The sequence below is a fragment of the Acanthaster planci genome, linkage group LG09 (assembly GCF_054643075.1).
Source record: "Acanthaster planci isolate LZ-2023a linkage group LG09, COTS_SCS, whole genome shotgun sequence".
Lineage (NCBI taxonomy): Eukaryota > Metazoa > Echinodermata > Asteroidea > Valvatida > Acanthasteridae > Acanthaster > Acanthaster planci.
The window spans coordinates 3268947-3288366 of record NC_141785.1 but is presented as its reverse complement, the minus strand read 5'-3'; the positions used below and the strand labels follow the sequence as shown (position 1 = coordinate 3288366).

General features: G+C 41.0%; 1 protein-coding gene across 3 annotated transcripts in view; it reads right to left on the bottom strand.

The window, feature by feature from the left end:
- Positions 1 to 604: 604 nt before the first annotated feature.
- The window catches only part of LOC110986742 (uncharacterized), a 37438-nt gene continuing 18622 nt past the window's right edge, over positions 605 to 19420 (bottom strand). For 2 of the 3 annotated variants that reach the window (XM_022248903.2, XM_022248904.2), the window contains one exon: positions 605 to 3819. In XM_022248903.2, coding sequence (XP_022104595.2) covers positions 3535 to 3819 — 285 coding nt within the window. In that variant the 3' untranslated portion in view covers positions 605 to 3534. Of the gene's footprint in view, positions 3820 to 6423; positions 8541 to 19420 lie in introns of those variants that run through there. The other variant, XM_087141588.1, reaches the window with a different exon arrangement.

Genomic DNA, 19420 nt, shown 5'->3' with positions numbered 1-19420 from the left:
AAGGTGTTCGAGAACAAGATGTTCTCATGGACATGACGAGTGCGTTGTTCAGCACAGGGAAAGATACCATGCAAATTTCAATCAGTAAACTCTACCGAGACAAGGAAGAAACAACGTGAGATGTGAACTTGGATTTTCGTGACTCTCTCTCTCTTCATTGTTACACTGCACGGCCTGTTGAACAACTGTGGACATTTCATGAAAGTTCTTTCAGTGACGAGGTGTAATTGGACGTATACTCTGACTAGTTGTGATAATCAGATCACTGAGTAAATAGTTTTGAGCTAATTTTCAAACGTGTTGATGAAACGTGTACAAGGAAAACATGTCCAATCAGCACTCATCCCCACAATTCTATGACGCACGTATAGTGATTGTTTCATAACGTACAGCTAAAACGGCTTTTCTCCAAAAGGTGATTATCCTAATAAAAAAAAAACGAATCACAGGTGTCCTCTGTAATGCTTCAATGGAATGTAGAGAGTACCTGTTGTCAAAATGAAGCTTTCTGTCTTTATTTCTCCCCACTGACTCTCTGGGGTAGGTTTAATTATACTGAAGACTGCAACGACTCACAATGGAAGAAAGAAAAACTATGTACAGGTTAATTCCAAAATATACTTTAATTAATAATGATTAAACTCTTCAAAAATAACATACCATTATAACAAGGACCAAATTGGAGGGCGTATTCCTCAATGAGTTGATTATACTGATGCGTAATTTAAATAAATCTATCAACCTTCTTCCACTCTGAGATAATCATTATAAATGCTGCTGCACTTTTGGAAAATAGATTTTCAAATATTTACAAATGTGCAATAAACATGCAACATAGGTTACAAATATTTGATTAGTGAAACCAAACTTGTAGAATTCAACAAAATCATAAAATCTACAACCAATCTTTGCAAAGTCTTTGGTGGTGACAGAGTTACTAACTATGGTCCTTCTGAACTATTCATAAGATGAATTTGAATGTGACTGTAAATCTGAAATCATAAAACAAATGCTAGGAAATTCAACAAGGTTGAATTATGTTTGGCATGAATATTTATAGTGACATCACAAATTTGTATTCACAGGTGCATCTGCACAAAGTACGAACCAAAAGCCATGATGAGCTCCAAATGATGGATGGGCAGTGATGAGAGGTCCTCCTCCCAAGGGATAAACTGCTTCAAGGAGATTTTTTCCAGTCACAGCCCAAGTGTTACTTTTTGATGAACAAGAAACACCATTCATCGTTAGAAAGCAATGTATACTTTGTGACTTCAAGGGTGAAATAGTGCACAGACCCACTTGTGTTGGGCTCCAAGCCACAATACCCTGTGTTTTGTGCAACTACTTGTTACAACTTGATAAGTGTTAGGGGTGGGTACAGATCAGTCATGGGGCAAAGAAGTTCAAGGTGTAATGGATATTTACCCGAGTCCCAAGCAAAATGAAACAAGATGTTTAACCCCAACCTGACTTGAGCTCTCACTCCATCGAAACCCTCCATGTACAGATCCAAATGTGTGATTAGGACAAAAAACAAAAAACACCAGCGTCGTCTCACGAACAAATGTCAGACAATGTTTCACCAACATTAGATGTCAAACATAAATTTGTGCCCCTTTAAAGTGATCCAAGGAATAGTAAAATTCAAAGTTGTGCCTGGACGAAATGTTCATCACATGTACTTACATTGTACATGTATCAACTTAGGCCTGTGAATTGTTTTGTTGGATAAAAGAACGTAATTAAGGTAAATGTTTGTTAGGCACTCTACAAGCAGTGATTTAATTGAAAGCTATATAACACAAGTTCCTTTTTTGGTATTTATCTATTTCATGGTTGAAAAGCAACTTTACTAGTCAAGAAATAGTTGTGGAAGTAACTAGACGAGCAACCACAAATGACTTATCATCAAAACAGCTTACTGTTTGTCAATCAGAGGTGTAAAAAAAAAAAAATAAATAAATGAAAATATCCTCTGTGAACTGTATTGACACCGTTTAAGATATGACAGGAAACCATGAGCACGGACAAAGAGTACACAATGAATGACCGTGGTGATACCTAGAACATGGCATAAACCTGAACAAGAATGGTCATTCAAGGGGTAAGTTTCCTTTACTACAGGCAGCCATTATGTATCACAATGTCAGAAAGCTTTGGGGGGAAATTGATAAAAAAATGAATGAATTTAAAGCCAAACAACAATGCATTTGGGCAAACTATTTTTCACATTTTGTTCGCACAAACTGTGTGCATTCAGTTGTAATGCAAACATGCATGGTTGGGCAGTTTTTGCGGCCCACCACGATGTCACAGTGAGGGCACCCTGGGGGCGGCTCCAGGATTTGCCAAAGGGGAGGGCACAAACTCAAATGTTAGGGCCACGGCTGTAAAATCAGGGAGCTTGGGTAACTGGAAACAGAACTGTTTCTTTGTTTTTTTTTCACATTTTTGTCACATTTATGGGGCTGAGTTCCTCCCTCTATTTTCTTCCCCTCTTCCTCCTTTTCTTCACTTCTTTATTGTTCGGTAAAAAGGGGGTAAGGCTGCGCCCCCTTGGATCCGCCCCTGGTACCCTTGTTGCTATTCGTAACTAGCACACTAGGCCAAAGAACTTGTGTCTCCACCAGGTGGTGCCCGTCAGTGAAGGGAGGGTGCTTAAAGTTTCTATATGGCAACACCACCCTACTGGGCTGACACACTGCTTGCGTTGAAAGGATGCACACATAGGTTCTGGAGCATGCTTGACCAACTTCCGTTTAACTACAGACTTTGTGTGAGCCCTGGGTGACCACTTAAAACAGTCAACCCAGACAGTGATGGAGCTCAACGCTGCCACAGCAGAAAATGTCTATAAGAAAAAAGGGTCACACAGCGTAGGCTTGTGGTAAAAATGTTCAAGCCCTCTGCCAATCAACAGACCCGGTCACTTAAAGTTTGACAATGTTACTAAAGCTGATTATCAGTTGAGTTATCTACCAAGCACATCATCTCAAGGTTGAGTGTAAACTCAAAAAATTCTGGCAGTAGGCATTGTAAAATGAATACGCAAGTAAAGACCAGAAAGAGATGCTGCCCGAGGTAGACTTGCACAATGAGACTCCATGAGAATTCCACTTACCATTTCAGTGTTGGACCAACTGAGTTGTGCATGACAGACCGAGTAAAAACTACACAGTTTTTGTCTGTTGTTAGAGAAACTGGCTTTGGAAGCAGAACCTATGGAATATCATTTCCAAACATGCGACCATATGTATTGATTTGAGTTAAAACCATTACACAAATTTTCATTGTAACTGGATTTGAACCCCAAACCTGTGGAATGTCATTCCAGCATTCAACCAAGTGATTTGTACGGGCATGGGTTTAAACTAATGAGGAATTTCTTCACTGGAACTAGGTTGGAACCAGGTTCTGAACTGTGACGAACTCAGCCAGAACCGGATTGGAGTCCAAAAACCACTATTCCACAGACACTGACATCGCTGAGTTAACAACACTGCCAGAATCCCGCTTAAAGGTTGGCTGTCATCAGTAGTCAAAGACAAACTCGTCTGGGTGGTAGAGCCTGTAGACGTACGTACCAATCAGGACGCAGAGCTGGACCAGCCGGGACACGCCTACCTTCTGCACCAGGCCCTTGGTGGCCACCTCCATGATGGGCCCGCTGGCCGTGTAGGAGAGGGGCTTGGTGGACACCTCTATGTTGTAGACCACAAGCTGGGTGTAGACAAAGATCAGGGCCAGCTTGACCATGCAGGGGGAGTGCCAGGCAGAAGGGGGCATCTCATCACTGGAATCATCATAGTCATCTGACTGTGTGAGTGCGAAACAAACGGGAAGAAGATAAGTGGCCCCCCAAAAAACTGGACCAATATGTTGTCAGCCAAGCATAAGGAATCGATTAATAGCAGACAATTAAGAAACTATTGCCCAGGCCGATACACATAAAGGGAGAATCAAGCAAAGTTTGATGAGGACTCTCAAATATTCCCACAATTACTTCAGTCCTCAAAATAGCGGTTACAAACTATGGGTGTGACGCCGCAACCATACACAAAGTGTGCACGTAATACAAAATAATGTTGGATGAGTGATGAAGACCAGTGATGCTTGATGATTGAAGGTGGGGTTAGACTCTGTTCCAGTCTTACTGTTCCCGAGTGCTTCTCTCATGCAAACCGTGGAAAAGGTCTCAACGGTGGGAAAAGGTATACAGAATGAGCCACATGTTTATATTGGCAAATTTGACTGTAAATCGAAACCAAGCCGCAGTGAACATTTCCTGAAAGTGGTGATAGGAAGCCTTGATACCAATGGATATTTTGTGGTTGTGTTCATTCCAGAATGAGGTGTACATATGTGCATGTCATAATGCAGACATGGATCCGGGGAGGAAGAGGGATTTTGGGGTCAAACCCCCCTGCTCTGAGACCCCCCCCCAAAAAAAAAAGAAAAAGAAAAAAGGGGGGATGGAGAAAAGAATGAAAATCACTGTATGTTCAGCATTATTTCGGCTTGTCCACAAAAATGAGAAATTAAAAAATCTCCGGCCTGAACCCTCCCCCCTCCCCGAAACATTTCTGAATCTGCCCCTGTAATGGGCATTCTGTCATATGCTAAATATTGTCCCAGGAATCCAGAGACGGGGAGGAGTTGAAATTCACAATTGTCTGCAAGAGGTAGTTGGTCAAGGAAGAGAGGGGCACTTTTCTAACGGTTCGCATCAATGTTTCTATCAAGGTCCTATCTGGTTGTACAGTGACATGTATGTTACTTTTAAACCTTTGGGCAATAACTCAACAATATGATAGATAAATATATTCCTTGAGCGAATTGTATCCTGCTAGGAAGGTGTGATGATGCACAGAATGGGGTTCATCTGTTTAGTACATACTGTCACCTACACACTTATAACCAGATGCTTGTTGTTGGAGTGGTCACATGCGTACTGTTGAAAGTGGTCATCAACCCCACTGCATTACTGCAATAAAAACATTTCCAGCTGACATGTACTTTCACTCACAAACTGACAAATAAATCCGTATAACTTCATGGTTTCCAACATAACATGGTCTGTGGTATGCAGGGACTGAATTAAATATTGGCATATGCATATCCCATTTAGACTGCAGCTTCAACAAACTTTTGCTAAATCCATTTCCTTTTCCTCAGGAAAATATATGTTTCTTTTAGTTAAGATGATTCAGGGATGAAGAAAAGAGTGCGTTCTGTTGTTTTTTTTCCTGGCTCGTATGAATCTTCTGGACAGTTAACTGATGTAGGATCTGGTTAAAGTAGTTTCTGCTCTCTTCTTTCAAATTTCCTTTATCTGAAAACACACCTGTTTAATTTACTTTGACATAAAAATTGTGGATACAATATAATTTGTGTAGAACACCAGTCCAAAAACCAAAAGAATACACTGCACATTGCAGTGAAACAAAATGACATGAAAGAAAACAATCTAAACCTAGACAAACGCAACAAAAATGACCTGAAATAAACCAACAAGAAATGCAACAAAATGGAATGGAATGAACCAAATCGAAACAAGATGAAACAAAGAGAAAACAAATTTAACCTCACCTTGCCCAGGCCATTAACCTGATCTACTGATGAGCAAAAAAAAAACCAATTTGATATTTCTACTTGAATTTACTACAAATGATTTCACATGGACTACAAAACACCACTTTTGTGTATTTGCAGGGCACCAGCATATCCTTACATTGTCTATTTGTTTTTCAAATGTCTGTGGTTGGCACAGTGTATACAGGCCTTCCGAAGAAGCAAAAGCTTTGCCTCAAGACACAAACTGGACAACTGAATAAGCCATTCCCAAAGGTATCCAAACAACTCACTTAGTGTTTAAACTTAGGATACTATTTCTCAAATTGGTTTGGATAGCATTGATGATGTTATCATTCTGCTGCATTTTTTTCTCTTGGTTGTATTCCTGGAGAAAAAAAATGAACGTAAAACTTCACAAGCATTCGCTGGTGAATTTAGCATTATCCTCGGAAACAGATGTGGCATTTTATTGATGAATCATCAACACAGGTGTACGTTGACTCTCGACAATTATCTTTGGGAATAAAAGCTCAAAAAAAGAAGAAAATGACAAACTAAAAGCACAACCGAACCAAAAAATTGAAAGGAGTAGAGGCAGATACATGGCGATAGAATCTGAAATACGTGTAGCTGTTTAGCATACACTCTGTGTGTTCCTTGCATGTGGTATTTCTTGACAAAATAAGTTTAGGCTGAAGACTTGAAAAGTCAGATTTTGAAGAAAAAGGTGTTAATTAAAATTTGTTGAAATATGTTGAAAATGAAAACTTTCTGGAGAGCTGGAAAAACAGCCAAAGAGATTTCATAAGAAATAACTCAGCCGGTTTACTCACTTAATGAGCGCCATCTTATTTGTGAAAGAGAGGTGTCACAGTGATTGTGTGACAGTGACAATACACTGGGCGCTTGCTGTCAAAACACTGTAATTACGAGGGGCAAATGTTCATGAAGATGGACAGTTTGGTATCCTCTTGGTTCAAAGGAGCCTCCAAAGATGGGCAAACGACTTGGTCAAAAGAAACTTCCAACTTTGGATATTTCAATCACTCAAAAGAAATGTCCAAAGTTGAGCATTAGAATCTTCCAAACTGGACATCTGATTTGGTAAAAAAATCTCAAGGTTTGACATTTGACATAGTAAAAGGAAACTTCCTAAGTTAGACATATGACTTGGTCAAAAGAAACTTGCGAACTTGGACATTTCACTTAGTCAACAGAAACTTCCAAAGTTGGACATCTGATTTGGTCAAAAGGAACTTCCATTACGGTCCAACATTGATAATAATGAACAGTGGTGAAAAACAAAGAGAAAAAAAACACCCCCCCAAAACAACAGACATCCTGTCTTCTTTAGTCAACAAAAGCGTTTCATCAACGCTTGAATTACCACACCAGGTCAAGCAGTCTGGTGGGACTTCCTAGCCCCTTCCTTTTTGGGCTGGATAACTGTGAATCTGTAAACAAGATGACTGAACAAGTCTACTCCCAAGTACATGTATGTTTATCAAAGCCCCCAGCTTCACCATGTGTACATTTGCCACACTGTGTATGATGGTATAAAAGCCTCCCTTGTTGTCGCGGAATTCCTCTGTCAAATCTCTACAGGACCAATGGGTCAACCACCTCCTGTAGTGCAATGGTTATTCAACAAATGATTGGATAAAAAAATAAAAACCTTTCATGAAAATCAGTTAAGAAAAAAATTATGCTTGTTCAACCGTATGTGGACATAAGTTCACTGAACTAGAGTGACTCTAGTGTGCTGTCAAAAGGTTACCGCAAAAGACATCTAAATCACATTACTTTGGCGGAAACTCAATTGCCAGCGAACATGACCATTAGGTTCTCTTAAATTATTGGTAGTGGCAATGCATTATCACGAGTCTTTGTGTCTATCAATGGTTGGAAATTTGTCTGTCTGCTGATATCCCCCCCCCTCCGATTTCTTCATAAATCTTAGAAGTGGGAATGGCCGCACGGATTGCGGAATGAGCTGGAGTGAAGTTAAACAGCGATTAGTGTCGGTGAACACGAATCGATGGAGGTATCTCTTTACAGCTTGACGATGACAATATACCAAGCCGCGAGAAGTGAAACTACTCCTCTGAGTGCCTGTACCAAAATGAGTGGCACTGAAAAACATTTCAGCTTCCCCAGTGTCAGTCTTTTGAAACTGTAGGTTAGTGACCGACTGACCGACCGCTGGCTGGGAAAAGGTGGCACGAATCGAGTCAATAATGCAAGTTCCAATATGAATTTTACGATAACAATGCTGGTAAGACGAAACACACAATATATTATCTGTTGCCAGCTGTTGTTTCAATTTACTGAAACCAGTCAAGTCCAGAATTTTCCAGCACCCCTTCCCAACAGATATTATCTACATATATTTCTACTGTATATCCTTTATTTGCTACAATGACGATAATTGTGAGGATAATTTTTTTATTACCGTACTCCAGGGACATACAATGCTACATATCATAAGTCTTGATCGTCACAAGTATCAATATTGATGGGTCCATCTCAAGTCTATGGAGACTGCATGTTGCTGATACAAATGCTAGTCCCACGTTGCAGTCTCGGCAGCACCAGACTAGGCTTACAACAACCTGGTCCATCCCAACAAATGCCATGATGCTCCACTTGCTGAGATAACCAAGAGTAGTGGTGACTTGGCCCGAGGGAGAGGCCACCATTTTCTTCGCCCGTTCACTGATACAGACCTAATTCTCTCACACCGAATTCTTGAAGCCCTGGCAAGAAGCACAAGAAGCATGCTTCCTACTGTAACATTTGGGGCATCATCATTCCACAGACTGGCTTCCGCCCACAGGTGCAGAAAAGTCCATTGCACGGAACCAAACTGAATTTGAGGTCCCTCAACTTGTTTGCTCAAGTGGGGAGGGGGGTTGTTGGGACTTGTTTCACTGATGGTAGAAACAGCCTTGTTTTGTTGTCTCCTGTGGAATATACAGTCATTTGCAAAAGTTTAAGACCACCTGGAATTTTATTGGTATTTCTGTCACTGGGCCTGCATTACATTGTCTCATTGAATAATTACTTAACATGTTTTTACAGTGGTGCATAACATCAGTGTGGTGCTACATACCCATTGGAATGAAATTTTTAGCAAAGGCAGGTCTTGTATGACACTTTGTAAGGCAGCATGGGTAAAAAAAAAAGCCAGTCTAAGTAATCAAAAATAAGGGAGGACACACTAAATATTAGACTTTTACATTTCAAATCAAGGAAATGCAGTCAAATAGCTGTTTAACCAAGATACGAAGGTAACACACTGAAAATATACCTAAGTTACCATGATTGATTGGTTTAAGCTTGGTTTTTCTGCAGGTTAATGCATTTTTGTATAGGGGGTCCTAAACTTTTGCAAATGACGGTACAGTTCTGATACACTCTGGCTCGTCGGTGTTTCATCTTCATTTCTTTGATTGACACTTAGCATTTTAGCAGCATATTCCTCCTGCTCCTACTTTGAAGTTATTCCCAAGCAAGTACTTGCACTCAGTTTGGGCCAATAGACAGACTCGTTTTTCCGGGCTTAATTACTTTCATACAATGCCTGAATAAATACCTGTCATCCGATAAGTGCATTATCAAATGACTATTCATCCTAATGCACAGCATGGCAGCACCTCAAAAACAGAAGTTCTATTCAGCAGTAAAAAGAATGTTCCATTCGTAGGTCACGAGAAATGCCTGAACTCATAGGTGATGCAAGGGAGTTTACAGGTGGTGTTGGGGGTTCTTTGGCAATTATTTATGCAGTGCAGGGGTGAATTAAGTCAAGGTTTATTGAGGTACTGCCTACAAAAAAATGAAATGCGTCAAACTGTGAGTGTTGCTACCCACACAGGGATTGTACAGACTTGAGCAAATCTGGGCACAGAGACAGAATTTCAAACTTCCTGGGGAACTTTTGACATGGAACTGTCCTTAATCCTCCAAACCTCTCACAGTGCAGGAAACTGATGGTACCTAGGCCATGTTTCCACGGGTACTTTTTTTGGTCAAACTTGCTGAGACAATGGTTGCTTTTGCCATTTTACGTCTAGTGCTGACATCATAGGAAGTTTTCCTCTCGGTTACTTTATTAATTATCAGGACACTTTTTCCCGAGACGGAAAGACCAGTGCGGACAACGTGAGCCAGTAAAAGCATGAGAAAGTGGCCAAGTAGAGCATACTACTAAGAGTGCACCATTTCGAGATAATGAGGATGGTGATGTTGTGTCTAAGAATGAAAATAAATGCCGAAAGGTCACGAAAAGCGCCCTCATAAGTCACTGCATTGCCAGCTCAGTTGTTTTTCCTACGCTCTCAGTAGAATTTTCCTGTGTTAAAAGCCCAAGTGCAGACACTGGTCACATTTGACCATTTTTTATTTGACCATTGTCTTGGTAAAACCCACCGAAAATATGTCCAGTGCAAATACGGCTAATCTCTGGTGCTTAAACTTGCAAGGAGCAGAAAGTCATCTACCTCATTCAATCCTACAAAATCCTTCAAAACCTTCTGGAGGCTTCTGAGGGATCTGGGAGGGCTGGGGTTGACGACGATCTCATGAAATACCCGATCAGACATAACAGGGCTTATCACGTTGAACTTCAAAGCCTGGGGTGGGACTCAATTTGTTCCTCAAGTTAACTGGACGAGGCAATGGTGTTTTTGTTGTTAGCAGAAGTGGAGGGGGGAGAGGGAGAACAGGGTGGGGGTATAATCAACTGCCCTGGGGAAGGGTGAAAGCTACAGGTTTCACATCCGATAAGGAAATCCCACTAATGCAGTTAGTTTTGCTATAGGAGGATGGGCCAAGAACAACACCTGTAGAATTCATTGTGTAACTTCCTCCCCGTTGTTTGGCAGTGCTCCTCAACAAGAATCTCTGTCTTGTGGGGGTCTTTGGTACAACATCCTTCCTGGGTCTCTGTGTAAGATGGTGAAGTGGGGGTTTCCTTTCCAAGTGGGTCACTGACTGACGAAAAGCAGACGTTTGAGTTTGGCCAGCCAAAAGGGAATGTTAAAGACCAGTGTTGTAGTTGAGACCATCACATGACCATCACAAGACCAGACACAAGACCATGGACAAGATCGGTCAGAAGTAACAGGGTGAACAATAACAAAGGAATGCTTTTGTTACAGTTCAATTGAATAGCTTGTGACTTCAATTCAGACTCGATGTCTTGTGTTGGTTTTGTACTGGTCTTGTGCGGTACATGCAATACCCATTCCGTAATATATTTTGCTCTATGGACCTTTGCCATGAAATATGCAAATTGGACGGGCGCATGTGCACTACTACCACTGGTTGGCAAGCACAGACGTCAACACTGTCGGCAGTGTAGGCGAGCTGCTAGTAACCATAACCTGGAGCGTGGAAGGTCAATCAAATCCACATTACAGTCTTTGCCCCATACTTGAGCACTCTCTTCTCGAAGCTAAGTGAAGTTTTCAGTGTCCTGAGGTTGGAAAGTAACAAAGTCCTTGTCTTTAAGTTTGGAACTCATGTCAAACTGTACTAGAACAGAAACAGCTATAGCGGCGCGCGCATGGAGATTTGTATTGTTACATCATAGATTTAAGCAACTTTGCCAACCAGTGGTAGTAATGCACATGCACCTGCCTTATTTGCATATTTCATGGGGGGCCAAAACGTTTGCCCCTTTTTAAATCAGGGATAACAATTTCTGAAAATTTGAAGATTCCTGTGTCACTGAAAAATCCTAGAAAATAATGAAATGATAATTTCATCATTTTGTAAAAAATGAACCAATCTTTTGAATTTTGTTCTTCAAACATTTGTCAGTCCTTGATAACGGTATACAGCCCCCAAAGCACATCACTTGTTTGGAGACAACATGGTGCATGTTTATGCAGTCGTGGCTGGAGAGCACTCTACACGTGCAAAGACCAAAATGGACATCACACAGGCTACTGAAATGACAAAGGGAGAGTTTCTCTCCCGTTTCTGTAGTCAAACTCAGTTAAAGGACTGCGGAAGCAAAACAGTTTTGGCACATTGTGTACAGTGTTGATGAATGGTTGTGCAAAAGTCCTGGAGGGCTATCCATGAGGGGCCTTTATTTTGTTGGTTCCCAACTCCCCAATACAAAAATCTATACTGACAGAGAAGAGTGTTTGGTCAGCCAAGCGACTGAACAAACATCTAACTGAGGCTTCATCAGCTCCTTGCCATTGTGGATGTAATGGACAGTGCGTCGAAAACTGCAACATTACTACAAGTAGTTTTTATGAGGAGAAACCAAAGGGACTCCCAGTTGACAGAGATAGGGCTCAATCCATCCAACATGCCATTGTCTCACCGACTGCCTCAGCCGATGACAGAATCATGAACGACCATAGAAAGGGATGCCAATTTGGGTCTTGTCCACAGCCTGAAAATATGGCCGGGACAGATCCTAAAACACCCTGAGAATGCCTAAAACTAGCAACATTTGAAATGCAAAAGCCTTTGCCTGAAAACTAGCACCCCTTGCATGGAGGAGAAACAGATTAACTATAGGACAGACTGACAAGCAACTAGTGACCAACTGACCACCTGAGGGTCTGGTAGCCTGACTTATGTGACAAAGCTCACTTGCAAGCTCCCTCTACAACTCTAGTTGTACAGTACAGAACAACAGTAAAACCATAAAACGAGGAAATGTTCCCAAACGGACTGGAGATTGCAGTGATCGCACAAGTGACTGAATGATTTGGGTGAAAGGGTAACCTTCCCACACCCTGCCAGATCAGCCATGGGTTTGGATGATGTTTGCAAGAATGAAGAGCATGTAGGCAGGATCAACTGCTACTTCTTTGCATGGAGCTTCATGCCACTTGTAGTTGAAGTACAAACTGCCGAGTTGCCAATTTTTGAGGGTCCATGGAGACTCTTGAAGAAATGTATCAACTGACTGAAAAATTAGATTGAAATAAGACAAGGGCAATTTACATATGCCCGACAGACAGGAAACAGAAATGAGTTGTCTCATATCTAATAAAAATTGCTTGACCACCATGAAATAGATGGAATTTCAGGCTACTCATGATGAAAGACAGCACTAAGGGAAAGGTTTGCGGTAGCACCATGCGAAGGACTGAGCACGCAGTCCGAAATGTTGAGTAAACTCCTGGTTCTTTTCAGAACCACACATACTCATAAGAGATATAGTCCTTCGTATGGTGCTACCACAAACCTTTCCACTTATTGCCATGAAATAAACTAGAAATGATAACAATGAATCGTGTTTTACCCCGAGTAGAGTGAAAAAGGGGTAGGGTTAGTTTAACAAAAATAGCAGCGGGGAAACGAATCTTTTTCTTGAGCAGCTGATCATCTTCGTCGACAGGAAGTCAGAGTGAAGAAGAGAAATGAGTGTTTAAAGTCAGACCCCAAAGGTCAGTTGCCGGCCAACAGTGTTTGCAGAAGCCGGCTGGTTTCATCGCTGAATGTGTTGGGGTGACATACTCCAACTCCCAAAGTTCTCTCTCCCTGGGTCGTGCTATGTGCTCTGCTGAGCACATAGCTCCGCCTATTTGCCCGGGTGATTTATGGGTTTGTTTAAAGCCCTAAGTGCAGACATGCACATGCTTTTATTGCCAAATATGTGTATCGATTCATGAGTTTGAGGGGGATGGAATATCACAGACGGAAAAAAGAAGACTAGGGGATGCTTGGAAGGAAGCAAAGGGAATGTATTTTGGGCAAGTGATGAAAACGGAATAGCTGGAGAAACACAAATTGATTTATGGACAGTACACTCTGGGAAAGCCGGAGAGGATGGAATACACACTTAAAGATGGAATGGACCATTTGTCATTTGTGCCTATTCTTCACTTGAAAGCAACCCAATTGCTCAAAATCTTGAAACGGGTTAATTAATAACTAGCCTAATACAGATTTAGGGCTGTGGATATCACATTAGGAGAGAACACGCAAATTACCCTGGGTTGCAACAACTTGATTCACAAGTCTGCAAGTCATGTTTAGAACTGCGCCTATCCAACTACAAATTAAATTGCAGGGCGTACGTGTATGTAAATTACTCCGATAGGAGTCAAAACTTGCCCAGATGGATACACACCTCAGGTTAAGAATGGGTGTGTAATGCATTCGCTTAAATGCACTGGAATTTCCAAAGACGACTTGACACACCTTCAGAAATATCCCTCTTGAATCACTTTCTTCAATAAATGACAGCGAAAACCATTCACTGCAACTAAACCAACTCTCGAGAAGACAAGAACAGTGTGGTAACAGCGGCTGAAGAACTCAGCCCGAAACAAAGTTACGGTACATGCTGTGGCCGCTGGTGCACGTGAAGATTCTTTCAACTGAACCCGTTTCAATAGAAAGAGTAACATATACGGATAATTAAGCTTCCTCTAGCATACTTATGCTTGCTTAACTTCAATTTGTTCGGCTCAGAACTAAAAAGATCAATATGGCAATTGGATGAATTTTGACATAGACTCTTAGGGCCTTATTCTGAATTGGAAAGAACTATTTACTTGAATCAGAACGTGATCCAAATTATTTTATTTATGCATTTTGAAGGCCAATATGCTTAAACTTCCCCAAATTCTCTTGCCTGATCTCAGGTTTTAGCAAAATGTTACATTTGGCATTTTTTGATGCAATTTTCAATAAGGATCTTATAGTATCCGCCCCATGTGAAGAAAAAGCAAAAGAAAGACAGATGCGAAGGCCATACATTAAGGAACAAATTTGTTAAGGGTACTCAGCGTGCTCCGCGTCAAACGCGCCATTGATCTCCATTATAAACGCGCGCTTATGTGGTGAGTGCCAAAACAGGTCCTCCCGTGTTGCGCTAGGAGCAGATAGTACTGACAAGACATTTCGCCCCTCCCCTTCCCAATATGATAACCCTTTCAGCCAGTAATTGAGGAGTCCAGACTGACTGTCTTTGGATTGGGTAATTGTTGTATCACAGACCTCTCCCTATGGATGTTACCCCTTAATGATATTGGGTATGACCATGTGGGACCATACTGGGCATGGAATTACATGTACCCCAAAAATGAGAATGAGATTATCTGCATAATGCCCAATGCACACATTAGCGTATGTGCTGTGTATCCAGGATTTCACATGTACATATTTGTTATACCAATACTAGACTTGATTGGGTTTTTTGTTGACAGACTTGAGCTTAGAAAAGGTGTGGGGAGTAGTAATCACTCTGGCCGTGTAATCTTCAGGACAAATATTTGGTTGGGGAATGAAAAGTGGGATTGTTACGATAATCGCTACATTGCAATCAAAAATCAGTTATTCTGTATTCAAAGGGTCGTGGTTTGGGCCTACAGTTGTACATGTAACTCTGCAGTGGAATGTAGTGATGTCTGACACCACTGTGCATGGTACCTACTGATCAGTGGAGATTGAGAGATATTGACAGACATTTGAAGTTCCACGCAACCACATTATATGCCTGGGGTCAACACTTTCCTCCATGCCTGCGAACATGTAAAGCAAAACAGTCTTCACTGTGTGGACCTCTTTGGTTCATGGGTCCACACAGGGCATGACTCACAAGGTTTGCACACATTCATGTGTCCCACTAGCTAGGTGCTGCATTAACGGTGAGGAACATTCTGTGTTAACCTCTGTCAGCTGTGTACAATCATTGAAATCAATCATTAGGGACTCATAAGAGCCAATGAGAACCAACGTGTGCACTGTGCCCTGGTGCATAGTACCAGTGCATATGACCAATTTTCATCTGAATATGCACAAACCCATATGCATCTCTGTAGGTTTGCATCTGAGTGTGGGCACACAACAGTACCGGTGATCACAAGTCCAAAACCTCTCTCAGTTCTAGCAAAAGGCCATAGAAACCAATCTGTGTACTTGTGCACAGCATGCAGTACATATGACCAATTTTCATCAGAATGTACACAATCCTGTTGAATGCTCTTTACAGGAATACATCAGAAAGTGGGCACACTGAAGTAACAGTGATCTAGTATCATTACTTTCTCTTTTACCCTTGAGAGAGCATTATTCTGAGAGTCCATGTCAAACAATGGATAAATCAAACAAGATGTTTTCTGAAACATGGTCTTGTGATAGACCAATATAATAATTATCCACACTTGTTGCACAGTGTACATGTACACTACACTCTAGTACAACAATAAAACCATATCTTTGTTGATGATTTCTTATTATTTCCAAACACTCTGACCTCCAAGTCTGACAATCTACAGTGTACGGAATGTTAAACTTGAAAAACTAGAGGGAACCAGGCCGAGAAAATTAGTAAGTGGAGGTTTATGTTGGACTGGAACCAATGCTATGCAAACAAAGAGACAATGGAAATTTCCAATGGTAAGGGTGATGAAACACACAAAACCTTGCCAATGAACATGCATGCTTGTACACAAATGCTTCTGAGAAAAGAGACAGTACTGATCATAGTGATCAGTGTACTGTAGATCTAATGATTTGACAGGTCGGTTATGTTACATTAAAAAATGTCATTTTCCTGGTACGATGCCTCCATAAGGGACTCAGCGGGACAAGTCCTCTCCTTCTTTGGGCCAAGAATCTTGGACAGATGCCTGATCATCCCAGCGACTTACGGAAAAGGGGAGGATGATGATATCAACTTGATGTATACCTCTCGTCGTAAACAAACCGTCAGTCAGACTCATAATATTTACGCTTTTGCAAGGGCCCCAGGAATGCTGCAGTCAAGGAAAATACACAGCCAGGGGGAAGGCGCACTGCCGCTGTATATTTTCATGCCCTTTTCAGTGACGGGCGCCAGTTGGTGCGCGCCACTAAAAGGGAAACATAGGCTGGTGATTAATATTCCATCAGGACCCACTTTGTTGACATTATTAATAACGGCCTTTAATGAACAATTCGGTGAAGACCTTTTGGGGAGGAAGCAGAGCCCTTTTTTTGTGCACTTTATGAAAGATGGGCTGGCATTGAGGTATTACCATTGAGCTTTATGGAAAATGGGAAAGGCATTTGAACAATGCAGTAATATTGATGATGGTTCATTTTAACACATATCTACAATTAGACGAATCCAGGAACATTTGTTTATCTCAACCGTCAACATAGGATTGTGCTTTTTATGGTGCTACGGTAATAAGCAGTACCCACATAAAAGTTCGAGCATACATGGTTGAAATCAAAATAAATGCCACAGACAAAAACTTTGGTAATGTTTCTCAGAGTGAAGGTTTATTTTTATTTAAGCTATGTCTCATAGGATGATGACAGTTGTCCTGGTGCATCATAATTATGTCAGTTGACAACATTGATGTGCAAACACAGTTTGAAAAAAAAAGAAGATTTGATTTTTTGTTCACTTTATTAAGTTTAATAAAAGGTCTTATGGTCGCAACAACATGTAAAATGCACAGAGAGCCATATGTGTAGTAAAAATATCGTCTAAGCTCCGCTGGAAAACAACTCACTTATGTCCCCGAGCGAGGCAATTTGCAGCAATATTTCTCTGGATAGCTGTGTTGACCGGTTTCAAAGCTCCAAACATGAAATCACATCAGTAGTGGTCACTGAGATGTTAGTTTTAAATTGGAACTCTTGTAGCAAAGGAGAGACTACATACACATACTTGTACTATGATAGCATAGGAGTTAAGTTAAAAATTACCACTGTGTTTTCAAAATGAGGTTTTTCCCAAGAACCCTTGAGAGTAGACGTTCACCCTCATTAGGCCAGTATTTAAAACCACAACATGGCTGCATTTAGTTGATAGACCCTGATTATTCTTTATACTTGGGTGTTGGTCTTGAGAAATAATTCTGGTCAAGCAGAATGTTTGAGCTACAAACCCTTGTTCCACCAGATTTGTTTGCAAAAAAATTTGAGCAGAACTCTCAAAAGAGCCTGAGATTACTAAATCATTTCACTGAAGGACAAACAATAAATGTTACACTGTATAAATAATTTATATATAATTTTAGGATTGACTGATTAATTTACAGTGCAATGTGTCAAGGCAAACACCATTTCCTGTGCATGACAAGTTGGGTATCTTTGGCATATCCCCACTGAAAGTACATGAACATAAACTGACAGCTAATGCAGTCATCACTTCTTAATGACCTTTAAGTGGTTGGAAAACAAGTCCGATGGGAACTTTGGGGACAAGGATGCAAGGTATTTACAGCCAATTAATAAATATTTCATAGACAGTCCGTACCCCTGCTCTGGACCGTCGAGCATTACATAAATGTCCCATCATGCTCCATACATTCCGCTCTGGGAATGGGGGGGGGATCAATGCCCTATTGATTTTCATTTGTGCCGTTCCCAGCCAGATCTTTCTGTGACTTGCGTGAGAGTCTGTGCACAATGAACGGGGTGTTAACAGGTAAACTACGGGCATCAATTATTGATGAGAATTGATCGGGACCGATATTGGTGTAAGTGAGGATACCATGTTGGAGGGGGATCATTCTAAGTGGTAACAGAGAAAGAGTGGCCTTGGTCACTCGGAGGTTGGGACAAAATTGGTGTAAATATTTTTGTTTGGAAGGGGGTGACGTACAGCAATTTGACGTGGTCCTTTTAAAGAGAATAAGTAATTTTATCCAGTAAAGTTTTGACTTAAGAAGTACATGTATGTATAAAAGATTTACGGGAAAGACAGCATAACTGCTAATCGTTTTTTATTATTTGGTCTCTTTTATTCATTTAATCTCTGGTGTCCATTATCTGTTAGTTGTGCACTGAAATATTCAATTTACGAGGGAAATTAGGCTAGCCGTCAATAAACCGCTGTGCGACACTCAGAGGCTGCATTTCTCTGCAACTTCCAATAGGGCTCAATTAATGTGCTTTACACTGAGAATCAGCCACATAGGATAAAATTCAGGTTGGTATCTTCTGGGCTAAGCAAAGGTTCTCAAGCTTAGAAGCTTCATGAAATTGGCTCTCTGACAGTCAGTCACCTTGGAGTTACTGTTAACACAACATAAGTATGTAGATGTATTGTACAGCAGCTCCTGAATGTAAGTTTGAGAAGGGGACACTGTTCAATTCCGTGCATTCTCTGAGCTCATCTGGGGGTGATGAGCGTAGTGTGTAGTATTTTAATCTGTGAGACTGCCGGTGTGGTAAGTATACGTGAGGCTCAATAATTGACTAATAATGCTAAGGAGCTTACAGTATTACATGGGTGCTTAATCGGGTCTTTGCAGGCTTTTATTGGGATGTAAAGCCACAATATCTGGGCAGGGAAATCCTGGATTTCAAACTTCATAGAATAATACCATACTGCAATGATCAAATCTGCATTGACTGTGAACAGACGCTACAATGAATGTTTGAATGCACGTTACAAATAGAAGACTTTTTGTTGCATTATGATTTCAATGCAAATTGGGAGGGGAGGTCAGAGACAGGTAACACAGTAGTGTGGTATTCGAGTCCATCACAAGTCCATCACAAGTCATTCGGATGAGCTGTGACAAAAGCATTCTTTTGTCACTGTTCACCTCGTTACTTATGACTGGCCTTGTGGAGGGACTTGTAACTGGAATTATGAAGGGACTTGTGAAGGGACTTGTGAAGGACTTGAATACCAAACCGGGTAATACCCATTTGAAACAGTACAAAATCCACTGGAGACTATCACAGACACACAATTTGTAATGCATACAAACTGATGCAGGCGACAAGAGTCACATACAGTTTCTCTTTTCATTTTCACCGCGCAAGATTTCGTTAAAGATCTGTAACTCATAAGCAGCATTGGTGATCTGCAACAAATTCCATCAGGTTGGGTTGCATTCACCTCTTGTACTTA